The sequence below is a fragment of the Phyllostomus hastatus genome, unplaced genomic scaffold, assembly GCF_019186645.2.
Source record: "Phyllostomus hastatus isolate PE091 unplaced genomic scaffold, TTU_PhHast_1.1 phas_scaffold_385, whole genome shotgun sequence".
In the NCBI taxonomy this organism is placed as follows: Eukaryota; Metazoa; Chordata; class Mammalia; order Chiroptera; family Phyllostomidae; genus Phyllostomus; species Phyllostomus hastatus.
This window is the reverse complement of record NW_025334026.1, coordinates 15,336,794-15,349,771: the sequence shown is the minus strand read 5'-3', so window position 1 is coordinate 15,349,771 and position 12,978 is coordinate 15,336,794. Positions and strand designations below refer to the sequence as shown.

General features: G+C 46.4%; 1 protein-coding gene across 1 annotated transcript; it reads left to right on the top strand.

The window, feature by feature from the left end:
- Nucleotides 1–10,067: 10,067 nt before the first annotated feature.
- LOC123806305 (NADH dehydrogenase [ubiquinone] 1 beta subcomplex subunit 9-like) lies at nucleotides 10,068–12,798 on the top strand. The gene is made up of 3 exons (XM_045819342.1): nucleotides 10,068–10,077; nucleotides 10,398–10,981; nucleotides 12,727–12,798. Exons 1-3 carry the CDS (start codon nucleotides 10,068–10,070, stop codon nucleotides 12,796–12,798), a joined length of 666 nt encoding a protein of 221 aa, XP_045675298.1.
- The last annotated feature ends 180 nt before the right edge of the window (nucleotides 12,799–12,978 follow it).

Genomic DNA, 12,978 nt, shown 5'->3' with positions numbered 1-12,978 from the left:
GTTGCCTTGCTTGGGTCCTGCTCCGGGGTGGGGGGTCACAGGGGGCAGGAAACAGCCGGCTTGAATGGAGCCAGGCAGACCAGGCCAGCAGACCACGCTGAGGCTGGGAATACCATCCTCCTCTCTCCCTGATCTAAGTCCAGCCTCTGTCCTGTTATCAGCTTCTCTTCCAGGTTACATTCCCCCTGCCCCCACCTTTCCCTGCTTTCACTCTGCACTCAGATTCTCTCCTCTAAAAGTTGTCTCCCCCTGGGCTCTTTGAATTTTCTCATTTGGTGTTGGCGGAGAGTTCATGATTCACAGGTGAATCATGATTCATCATGATGGTGCATGATAGAGACCGAGAAGCACAGAGAAATGAGGCAGACCGGAGTGAGGGGCTGATGAAACAGGAATAGAATAGTGTACTAGCTCACCGCAGACTTGAACCCTGTATTTCTGACCCCTGAGGACCAGCCCCCCTCAGCTAGACAGAAGATAATAGTTTAGGTAAGAAAATACCCTGTAGATCCCATATCATTGAGTCCTCAGCTCCCACCCCCAGCATATAATCCAGCTCTTAGTACCTAGTGTATACCAGTAAAAGAATGAATAAAAGGAAACTTTTATTGAGCATCTACTATGTGCTGGGTGCTCACTGCTAATTTGCAAGATTTATAAAACATGCTCCTGGCATTAAAAATCTTATAACCTGGCAGAAATGCATTACTTCCCCTTTCCATTGAGATGATAGCTGGGATTTTTCACTCCAATACCCAGGAATCACTCTCCATCTACCCTGTAGGTTTGAGATCGTTTTCTCCACCCTCTGACCACCCAGGACCACTTCCTAGGTGAGCTAATTCAGTATTCACTGAATTACATTACACAGGTAAGCATCCATGTCACTACCTGAATCAGCCCCAACAAATCTCAGGCCCTCCTTTCTTTATTATTACAGCACTTAGGGGCACTTCTCTGTCCTTCTCCCCACAGATAAGGTTGTCACCCCATCCCCTGCCCATGATCATTGTGGCAGTACCTGTGGCGAGCACCCCCACCCCCACCCCCTCCCCCAACCACTGGCAGGGCTTCGTTTTCCCTCTTCACATCGTTACAGTTGCTTGGAGCAGTCTTGGAGCTAGGACTTTTCCTATACTTACTAAACAAACTATTGATGATTTCTTCACCATGAACTGTAGAAACTGTCACTCCTCTTCCCATATCACAGCCCATGTAACCCTGTCAAATCTAGAGTTAAAATTACCTGGAAGCCCATGAGGTTTACACTTCAGCACCCTTCACCTTCCCGGCTCCTCCCCAAACCCTGGTTAATGAGTGCCATCAATTTACACAGTTTTTAAGGTGAGTCACGGCACGAGGACGTTTGAGATGGTCCTGAATCATAGCTCTTACAGCAAAGGAATTTAATAGAGGTTTTGACCTCACCAGTAATGAATTGAAGAGAAGTTTATAAATCAAAAGCCAAAAGAGATGTTTATAAACTCAATAATGAAAGAAAAAAAATTACATTGTTCATACTGGAGGGAAGACTGAGATATAAAGAGAATAGAAAATAATAATACAAAGTCTTAATCATATGAAGAGGTGGTCAAAGATTACACTTGTAAGAAAAAGGTAGGACGTGAAACTATTATAAGGTGCATTGAGAGTTATTTACTACAAATCTGTTATTTACCTAGCTTATTAAAAATAGTGCATGATTATATCTAAATACACATCTTTTGTACAACTAAAAAATAAAACACAGTAACATAATAGCAAAGCACATCATTTCTCATTTGCAGTACATGACAAATGGTTCACATTTAGTCATAAATGAGCTCTAATCTGGCCTTTGTAATATTGTTAGTATTTGTCCCCTTAACATTTGCAACTGGTTGTGATCTCTCAGTCTAAATAAACATTAACTTTACCTAATTTTATATTCACAATTTTGTTTTCTTAATAAGGGTTCCCCAAATTGTATAAACTTCAGGACTCACAAAATTGGAATCCAGGCTTCATGTGATTACCATGAATCTTCCTGAACTCATCAAATACAAAGTTGTATTAGACACACACAAAAGCCTTTACTAATTTATCGGTGATTGTATGTTTGCTTGTATGTGGCCCTAAATTTCACAGAAGCAGGTACAACATATATTCAACATACACTGTCTGGCCCCCAGTAAATACCCAGTGAATTTTGTTAACTGTTTATTCTTTATTGACTAGTAATTCTTTATTGACTTGTCTTTCTTTAATTTACTCAGCAATTATTTTTTAACATTTTACTATGGGCCAGGACTTGGGACACAGTTATCCTCTGCCTTCCAGGATTTGACAGCTACTGTAACAGGGTGCAGCCAGGGCCCCCCACAGAGAGATTTGTAATGGGGTCCAGAATTCAGGGTGTCCAGGAAATATTAAAAACATAAGATGTTCTCATCTCCACAAGTCTGAACTGGAGGGTGGGCTACAAGGAGCAGGGCCACTAAGATTTATTTTGCATATCAACAGTTTTGCAAATAACTGCAAAAACAGTTATTTAACATATCCAAAACTTTTGGCTAGTTTAGTAGATAAGTAACTGTGGCTGTGCTTTGAGCCAGGGAAATGGGAGTGACTTTGACCCATGACTTAACTGGGAGGCAACTCCCCCTGGTTACAGCGCCTGCTTGAGAGCTCGGAGAAGGTTGGCTCCATGCCACTGGCCACGCCTGCCCAGACTTCAGAAAAGCTGGAAAAATACAGGAATGCTAGCAGGTGTAGCCAATTGTGGGGAGTCAGAAATGGGGATGCAGAGGAAGATTCCTGCTAGGATTTAAACCCAGGCATGGCAGCCATGGGGGGAACCACACGGTTTGGGGGCTACCTTTGCCATGCTGCTTAGAAAGCAGGAAATCAAGATGCAGCAGCAATGCAGAGGTCTCTGTTAGCAGTTTGGAAGAATGCAGGAGAGACATTGCAGAATGGAAAGGTGTAAAAGGACTATTGCTGGTGGGCCAGGAGAAGGTGCCACTTGGGTCTGGATTAAGAACTGGAGATCCCGGTGGTGACACAGCTGACAGTGCTGGGAACCGAGGGAGGCCTGCCAGCCAAGCATGGATTACTGGGCAAGGACTGGGGGCTAGCTGAGCTACAGACTTCTATTTTTTTCCTGAGATATGGCACCCCTGACTGGGCAAGGGGGAAGGAAGCACTGTGTGCGTGGGGGGGGGGTGTTTTAACTGACTTTGGGATTGTAGAGAAGACATTAAGTCATTACTCTGAGTCTGTATAACTTTTGAATAAATAGTTCCTTTCCTTTTCATCAAACTCTGGCATTGAGAGCCATAATTCCCTAGTGACGGGCAAGGTGAACCTAGTATAGGAGGACCCCAGGAGAGGGGGGGCCTATTCAATACCAGTATCTTGTCTGTCCCCCCCAAGATCTGTCCTGTAACACTAGGTGTAGAAATAGCCATGAAATTTTCAACATAGGAGACTATGTATTGAGCATAAATAGTGGTATACAGAGGGTCCTATGGTATCAGGAAGGAAGCACACCTAATCCAGCCTGCAGTGTCAAGGTGACCTTCCTGAAGAAGATGATGCTGTCTGAAAGGGTCCTAGAGCACATTGGCAGGAAAGGTTGCTCTAAAGGCAGAAGGAGAAGGAGATAAAAAAGCATGAATGTGGTGAGATCGTCTCCAAACTCCCCAGAGTTCACAATGCCAGGGTATAGCGTGCAAAGACAGTGACAAGGGAGAAGGTAAAGAGGTGAGCAAGGGCCAGCCTTGGTCATTACAGGATCTTCCAGGAGTGCATGCTTGTCCTGAATACCTTGGGAGCAACTGAAGTAGTTTAGGCAAAGAAGCAACGTTGGTGAATTTGTCTAGAAAGATTCCACTTATACAACTTTGGAGAATAGATTGAAGGCAGAGAAACCAAATGCAGTTCTCCAAATGACAGAGCTTGAACTGACATTGGTGTGTGTGTGTGTGTGTGTGTGTGTGTCTCAGGGGAGGATTTAAGAGGTGTCAAAAAACTAGAGCAGACAGGATTTAGAACCTGGCTATGGGGGTGAAGGAGACTGAAATAAAGCATGATTCAAGTTTCAGACTTGGGCCCTGGCTGAGCCACTCAGTTGATTAGGGCATTGTCTTAATACAGGTTTGATCCTTGACTATGGCATGTACAAGAATCAACCAATGAATGCATAAATAAGTTGAATGCGAATTGATGTTTCTCTCTGTCTGTCTCTCTCTTTCTAATCAACTTTTTAAAAAGTTTCAGACTTGGGCAGCTTGGTAGGAGCTAATGAAATGGACCATGGAGAAGGAAGATGATGGGCATGTTGAGTTTGAGATCCCTGTGTACCATTTAAGAGCGCAGAGACAGCATTTTGGCTGGAGATGCAGGTTTGGGAGTTTTTTTGTGTATGTGGTAACAGAAGCTGCTGGGAATGAGAATGGGGATGTGGAGGAGAAACCCTACTACTTCACTTTTTTAAAAAATAAAACATTATGATATTTAACCATATTTATCATAAGAACCTTGTTAGGCTGGAACAATAGGCTAGACTATTATGACATCTACTTTAAATATGAGACAGGTTCAAAAGATTAAGTGACCTGTCTAGTGCACTCACTAGTAGTCAGCAGATAGGCCTGACTCCACTGGGGTGCGCTCCCACAGCACCCAGCACCCAGGACGAGCTTCCAGGGGCACTTCTAAGGCCCTTTCCTTCTTCCTCTCTTACCCAGGCCAGGCAGAGGGCATTTCCCTCCCTCCGTCTTGGAGCCTTTCTCTTGCAGAGCTTCTACGTTCCACTAGCTATTAAACGGGTATGATATCCCCCCTAACATTCACCAGAGCCTTGCCCATTCAAGCTTCTAATCTTGGTGCTGGGGATAGAAGAAGGGACCCTGAGCGCTGATGGGCTAGCAGGGGACTGACTGAAACAGCTAGGACTGGGAGTGAGCATCTGTGGGACCTGATAGGAAGGAGGGAGGGGGAAGGGCACACCTCATGACAGAAGCCAAGGCTACCAGAGGGCCAAGAGGTGGTAAGAAGGGAGGAGGGAGCTAAAAGGGAGAGGTTGGAGGGGGGAGTGGAAGGGGAGAGAGGTAGTGGGAGGCTCATTGTCCCAGCAGGGGGAAGTCTTTTGTTTCCTCTCTTCCCTTGGCAGCCTGACAGGATATGAGGCCAAGCCCCCCCTCCATGCCAACATCCCCCCACCTACTGGATGTGGCCCTTCCCTTACCATTGTGTCCTTGACAGGACTGGGGCATTGGCACTAGGAGGGAATTTAAGGACTATTTGTGGCCGGGGAATAGGCTCTCAGGGTCCTGAAGAGACAAGAAGCTCCTGCGATGGTTCATGGAGCTTGGCAAGGGAAAGCTCTGTGCCTGGGGAGGAGCAGGAAGTCAGGCTTGGGTGGGGCCAGCACAGAGGGTAGCAGGTCAAGCTACAGGGCTGTAAGCTGGGCCCCAGACTTGATGCAGGGCTTTGGTCTTCTCCCAGCCCCCACCATTCCAGCCTCGCTGGGGCCTGAGAGCTCACCTGAAGCCGTACTCCCCTACCCCTTCCATTCCCTAAGGTTGACATCACTTCCACAAAGGCAGTATGCATCTCCTAGAGCCCAGCAAACTCAGGTGACAGGTGACGTGCCTGGGTCCTCTAAAATCCACTTTCCTGGACTCCCTACCTCCCTGAGATCTAGGAGCCTGGCCCCCCAGTGCGGTCCCTCGGGAACCCTGGAATTTCATCCCACCCCTCCGCTCCCTCCAGGGCCAGTTTGCTCCATCAGCTGTTCCAGCAGGAAGGGCGCCCTGCTCAGCCTCGCCTCTCTTCCCGAGCCTTTTGTTTGCTGGGTCTGCAGGAAATTGTAGGGGCGGTGGCCAAGGGCTCATCTGCCCCAGGGGCCTGAGGGAGGGGGTTCTGAACTCATTAGACTCAATGCCAGGGAGCTAGCTCACTGCTGGGGTGGAAAGGGTGGATCACGAGGAATTAGCATTTAGGGCCTTAACTCGGAGTGGGGCACCCCTGGGTGGGCGGACTGGATGTCCTTGTCCCTGTCGGGCGGACTGGGTGTGTGTTAGGGACATCTTTAAAACTGGAGGCTGGATAGAAACTCCAAAGTCACGTAATAAAACCCGGGAGACTACTCGAGGCGAGAAGAACCCAGTTATTGAATCCCACAACCTCGTCCTACCCGACTCGGATCCCGGGGATCCCAATCGGTGGAAAAGGTGGAGGCAGATTTGACCAAGCAACCTCTGAGCAGTAGCTTGATTTCCCCCTCCCCCCTTAAAAATTGTGGGGAGGACTAGCACGGACACCTCCTATTGGTGCCTTCTCAGGACGCTACCGCAGAATAGGTGGCGGAGTGGACGCTCTAGCGGTCCAGCACTCTCTCGTTCGTTGCCATCGCTTTCTGAGGCCACCCTGGGCGCCGCCATCTTTCCTTTCCAGACAGTGGGGCGGGGCCACTGCAGTCACGTGAGGAGCGAGCCCCAAGCCTTGGAGGGTTCCTAGCTGCGTCAAAGGAAGGGTATAAAGGCTGCTTGAGTTCTAGAGACTGTTTAAAAGTAAATAAATAAAATCCAAAAAGAAAAAGAAGAAAACTAAATGTCTAAGAGCCTAGAAAAAAAAGCTGTGGTTCACAGGGCTTGAGCCTCCTTTCTCTTTTGGACTTAAATATCATTTTTAGTTAAATCTTCTCCATCGACTCCTTTTAAAGTTGAGCCACATTTTCCTCCCCATCCTCTTTCCTGTTTTTTTTTTTCCTTATTGCCCTTAATGCCACCTAATATGTGGTTTACTTCTTTATCTTGGTCATTGATTACCTCCTTCCCATATAAAGTTAAGCTCCACAAAATAGGAATTTTTGTTTTCTCCGCTTCTGTAACTCCTATGCTTCAGAGAGGAGAAGGGAGGGAGAAAAAGAGGGAGCAAGACATCAATGTGTGGTTGCCTCTAACACAACCCCTACTGGGGACCTGACCGGCAACCCAGGCATGTGCCCTGACTGGGAATCAAACCAGTGACCCTTTGGTTCACAGACCTGCACTCCATTCACTGAGCCACACTAGTTGGGGCTGGGTCACACCATTTTCTAGGTAACAGCCACTGTGGGGAAGGATCAGATGAGCAGGTAGATTTGGTAGGGCTTTATGGGTAGGTTGGCCATGTAATACCAGGTTGGCTAAAAAGTCCATTTAGGTTGTTTTGTTTTGTTTTTTTGTTTTGTTTTGTTTTGTAAAATAGAAGATGTGTATTTCATTGTCACTAACAACTTTATTGATTTGGATATTCTGAGCATGTTGGCTGTCTTTCACTACTGGCTTCTAATGAGTAGAAGCCCAGGGGTGCCGCTAAACATCTTCCAATGCATCTGACAGCCCCACAGCAAGAATTATTTGGCCAAAATGTCAATAGTTCCAAGAAACTTTGCGAACCACTTTTGGCTTATTCATTCAATCGCAGCACCCTCTATCTCCATGCACTGCACAAATCTTTTTTTGTGTTTCAGGTACATTTTTACCTTCCTTGAAATAATAAAGCATAATATGCCAAAAATGTTGCATATCTTCTTCTGTCTTCAATATTAAAATGTCTGCATAAAAATTCACCAATTATGGTACATTTTTAAAAAATACCCAGTGATATGACAGCTGTCACAATACAATCTAACAAAATTGTTTTGAATGAAATTAGAAACAGCTAAGCACTATAAGAGCCATGGTATGGAAAAAACTAAACAAACTTTTTGGCCTACTCAATATGTAGACCACTCTGGCTCAGAGCAAAGGAAACATTGTTAATACATACGCTGAGGCAACAGGCATAAACTGTTGTAGTAGGACTATAGTCAATGAATCAGGAGGTAATTATGGCTACCCTATGTATAAGGGCTTTTGGCTGCTACTTTGAGGAAAATGGGAAGTCATTAGAGGGTTTTGAAAAGAAGCACCATGACTAATAGTTGCTTCACTCTAACTGCTCTGCTGAGAATAGATTGTAAGGGCAAGTGTAAAGTAGGAAACCCGTTAGGTAATGCAAGTAAGAGGTGATGGTGGCTTAAAGTAGGATGGTAAGATGTGGTTTGATACTGGTTGTATTTTAAAAGTAGAGGCTAAGGAATTGCTAATGGGTTGGATGTTAGGTGTGAGAAAGAGCATTCAAGCATAACCCCAAGGTTTTTGACCTAAGCAACTGGAAAGGTGGAGGGTCAAAAGAAGAGTAGGTTGTGGGGTTAAGTATAGGTGTTTGATTTTGGTCATACCAAGTTTGAATTGCCTGCTTGATGTCCAAGCAGAGATGGTAGTATGTAGTTGGACATACAGTCTGAAATTCAGACTAGCGATCTGGACTGAAGATACACCCTTGGGGGCACTATTATAGGGATTGTAACAGGGTGCAGCCAGGGGCCCCCCAAAGAGGGATTTGTAATGGGGTTCGGAACTCAGGGTGTCCAGGAAATATTAAAAAATATAGGATGTCCTCACGCCCACAGGTCTGAACTGGGGGATGGGACACATGGAGCAGGGCCATTGAGAGTTGTTTTGCATAGCAACAGTTTTGCAACTAACCACTGTCATGGTCATTCAACATATCTATAACTTTTAACGGGTTTCATGGATATGTTAAATAGCTGTGGCCATGCTTTGAGCCAGGGAGATAGGAGTGACTTCCACCCAGGACATAACTGGGAGGCTAGCCCTCCGCCCTCCCTTACAGTGCCTGAATGAGAGCTTGGAGAAAGGAGAGGGACAACATGGCTTTTGGTGAAGAGGGAGAACCCCACAGCTTTGGGGCTTCCTTTGCCACACAGCTTGGGAAGCTAGAAAGCAAGATGTAGAGCTCTCTCTTAGCAGTTTAGAAGAATGCAACAGAGATGCCGCAGGAAGGAAAGGAGTGAAAGGACTCTTGTTGGTGGGCCACAAGAAGGTGCCATGTGGGTTTTGGATTAAAAACTGGAGATCAAGGTGGCAGCACAGCTGATGGTGCTGGGAACTGTGGGAGACCTACCAGCTGAGCACGGAATACTGGGAAGAACCAGGGGTTGCCTGAGCCACAGACTTCTATTTCTTTTCCTGAGATGCGGTAACCTGGGCTGGGCAAAGAGGTGAAGGAAGGACTGTGTGCATTTGTGGGTATTCTAAGGGACTTTGGGATCGCAATAAAGATATTAAGTCATTACTCTTAAGTTTGTATAACTTTTGAATAAATAATTCCTTTCCTTTTCACCAATCTCTGACACTGAGAGCTATTGAGAGCTATAATTCCCTGGTGGTGCGCAAAGGCGAACCTAAAACAGGGACCCTGGGAGAAGGGAGGGTCCATTTGGTAATAGTATTTTGTCCCACTCCACGGGTCTGTTCTGTAACAAGATGGTATTTAAAATTATGAGATTAACCACACATTGATGTTTCTCTCCCTCTCTTTCTCCCTCCATTCCCCTTTCTCTAAAAATAAAATAAGTAAAATATTAAAAAAATAAAATTATGAGATTGGATGAGGTCATCAAGAGAATCGGGTAAATGGTGAAAAGGAAGCCTGAGAACTGAGCTTCCAGTCCTCAGTAGAGCCTCTGGTCTACAGTGACCTCTCGGCTGTGCCTCCAGTTCCTAGGGGTGCTCCTGGGTTAAGAGGAGTGATGAAGAACAGGCAAAAGGGAGTGAGCAGGAGGAAATGTATGACTGTGGTGTCCTAGAAGCCACGTGTGGGAAGTGTTGGAGAGGATAAGGCAGTGATCAAGTATGTCAAATGCTGCTGGTAGTTCAGTAAAATGAGGACTGATCATTGACCCATGGGTTGATCAAGTGGAAGTCATTGGTGACTTGATGAGCGGTTTCCCTTTTGCTAGGGGCAAAATCCTTGGTGTAGTGGGTTTAAGAAGAAGCAGACTCCAGGGGATTGGAAATGACAGCTCATACAAGAAGTTTTGCTATAAGAATCAACAAACAAATAAGAGTGATAATGCCGGGGCAGGGGGCGTGTAGTAGATTCAAGAAAATCTTTTCTTTTTAAGACAAGAAATAAAAGCCTATTTGTAATGGGAATGACCTAATGGAATGAATAAACAAGTTGATGACATGGGACCTAGTAGGTGGTTAACCTTAACTGGGAGCATAATCAGTTTGTCCCTAGTAGCAGGCAAGAGGGCAGAGTAAAGTGTGGTGGGTCAATAGGAGCTTTTAGAGCCTAATCTGATGGATTCTGTTTTCTCATTTGGGAAGCAAGGCAGTGAGCTGAGAGTGAGAACAATGGGGGAAGCACTAGAGGGTTGAAGAGAGAGATGAAGATTTAACAGTCATCTAGGAGTATGGGAGAGTAAATGGTCTACAGAAATCTTGTCTGAGTGCTAAGCAGCATTAAAGACCCACTTCTGGCCCCCGGGAGCCCCAGTGGCCGCTGAAGGTGAGCTGGCCGTGATGGTGTTTTCGGGCCGGTGGCCTACCTGACCCACCAGCAGAAGGTGTTTCGACTTTATAAACAAGCGCTGCGCCACCTGGAGTCCTGGTGCATCTACAGGGACAAATACTGGTACTTTGCATGTTTGATGAGGGCTTGGTTTGAAGAACATAAGAATGAAACGGATATGGTGAAGGCCACCCAGCTGCTGAGAGAGGCGGAGAAGGAATTCTGGCACAATCAGCATCCTCAACCATACATCTTCCTGAACTCTCCTGGGGGCACCTCCTACGAGAGATACAAGTGTTACAAGGTTCCTGAGTGGTGCTTAGATGACTGGCATCCTACGCAGAAGGCAATGTATCCCGATTACTTTGCCAGGAGAGAGCAGTGGAAGAAACTGCGGAGGGAAAGCTGGGAGCGAGAGGTCAAGCAGCTGCAGCAGGAAACCTTGGCTGGTGGTCCCAGCACTGAAGCTTTGCCCCCAGCCCGAAATGAAGGTGATCTGCCCCCTCTGTGGTGGCACATTGTGACCAGGCCCCAGGAGTGGCCCACATGGAGAAAGAGAGGGGAAGATACCTCACTAGTCGTGGTTGTAAGTGAAACGATTTGCAGAAAATATGCACTTGCCCTAATAAAAGTAACAAGGTGTGACTGGAAAAAAAAAAGACCCCCTTCTGGTTCATGGTCATGAATCTGAAATGAGGCTGGCTGCCATGGCTGGGTGTTCTCGCCAGCTAAGTCCAGCTACTTGAGCAGGTTCAGGATAGACTGAAAATTGTTTATCAGGGCTGTGGTTTTGCCAGGAGGTAACTAAGTGATACAGGGAAAAGAGAGTGCTGACTGTGACCTTTAAGCTGGATAAAAAAGGAAGTGAGTCGGGGACAGTGGAAAGAGGGCAGGATCAATGGATTTGCGGCTCAGTGAAGTGGAGGATTGTTGGGGTCAGGGCATGACAAAGACCCTTTCCTTAACCAAACTTCAGTTAACTGGGAGCATAATCCTCTTCTGACCTGAGCCCCCATCCTTGCTGGGCCTGCCTATCCAATTTAGAGAGCTATCTGATAACTCTGGCATGCCTTGGGCAAGAATCCTGTTAAGTCTGTTTAGCTAGAATCCCCCTATGCCTTCTATTTCTTCTTAGTAATTTTCCATTCACTGATGCCCTTATTTTGCTTGTTAGGTATAAATCCCCAACTATCTTTGCAGTATTTGGGGGTTGAGCTGCACTTCTCTCCCCTATTGTCATAGTCCTGAATAAAATCTTTCTTACCATTGTAACAAATGCCTGATTTTTTCTTAACAGGCCTACTAGATGAGGTGAACAGAAAGAGGGAGGGCTTGCAGTTATTGATAAGAACAAGGTCCAGGCATGACCACTGAGTAGGATGGAAAGTAAGAGCTATGCAGAAGTGGAATTTAAGTGACTGCCAGCCCAGGGTGTTGGAAGTCTCGTCAATGTGGATATAGAAACCACCAAAAATTGCAGCAGGGGTGGTATTGGAGAGATCCAGGAGCCACACTCCACATCGTGGGCAGCAGAGATGACCAATAAAAATGTCACAGTTGAACTCATGAGACCTCTCCCTGGCAAAGCCACATTTTGACTGGTTTGAGCCCTTATGTCTACAGCCAAACACTAGTGGGAGGAAAAGTGGCGTTCATTTCCTGAAGCTCAAATGACAGTGTAACCATAAAGGAAAGTTAGAAATGTATTACTGAAGCTCTCTAAGGTTCAATTTCCTATTGAGAAATGGAAATAATAGTACCTACCTACCTCATTGATTGGTTATGCATATTTTTTTAAATTACTTTTAGAGAGGGGGGAAAGGAGGGAGAAAGAAAGGGAGAGAAACATCAATAAATTGCTTCTTGCCCACTCCCAACTGAGGACTTGGCCTGCAACCCAGGTATGTGCCCTGACTGGGAATTGAACCCTCAACCTTTTGGTTTGAAGGCTATCATTCAATACACTGAGCCATACCAGCCAGGGCTGGTTATGCACATTTAATATAGTACTGCATGCAAATGATAACAATGAACATTTTGGCATTGTTCTCAAGTGCCTATTCCTTTAACCCTCAGAGTCACCTTGTGCGGGAGGTTCGAGTTAATCCCTAGTTTACAGATGAGAAACGTTGCTAGGTGGTGCTGATATTGCTGGTACCTGAAGAGAGTGGGAAAGGGCTTCTAACTCCCGGAGGTTCACAAATCCTGTAATTTATGCTAGAAGGAAGAACACCATATGGGGAGGGATGAAAGCGGGAGGCACACCGAGTAGACCAACTGTTGCCTGCGCTGCCAGGACTCTTCTGGATGAACGGTCAACGGCTCCCTCAGGTGGCTGAAGCAAAAAGGGCAGCCGGTGGGCTGGACCAGGAGCTAGGGGAGGGCCCTCGGGGTGAGGAGTGAGGCCAGGACCGGTGGACGTTCCAGGGATTCCAGAGGCGGCGTAGGAACCCCAAGGACTTGGACCGACTGGGGTCCAGTGTTCCGGAGACACACCTAGGCCAAATGTCGTGGTCCCGCCCACCTGCAGCCTGCCTGCTGCAGTAACTGCACGCTCCTTTTATCGGTGGCTCTTGCGGATGC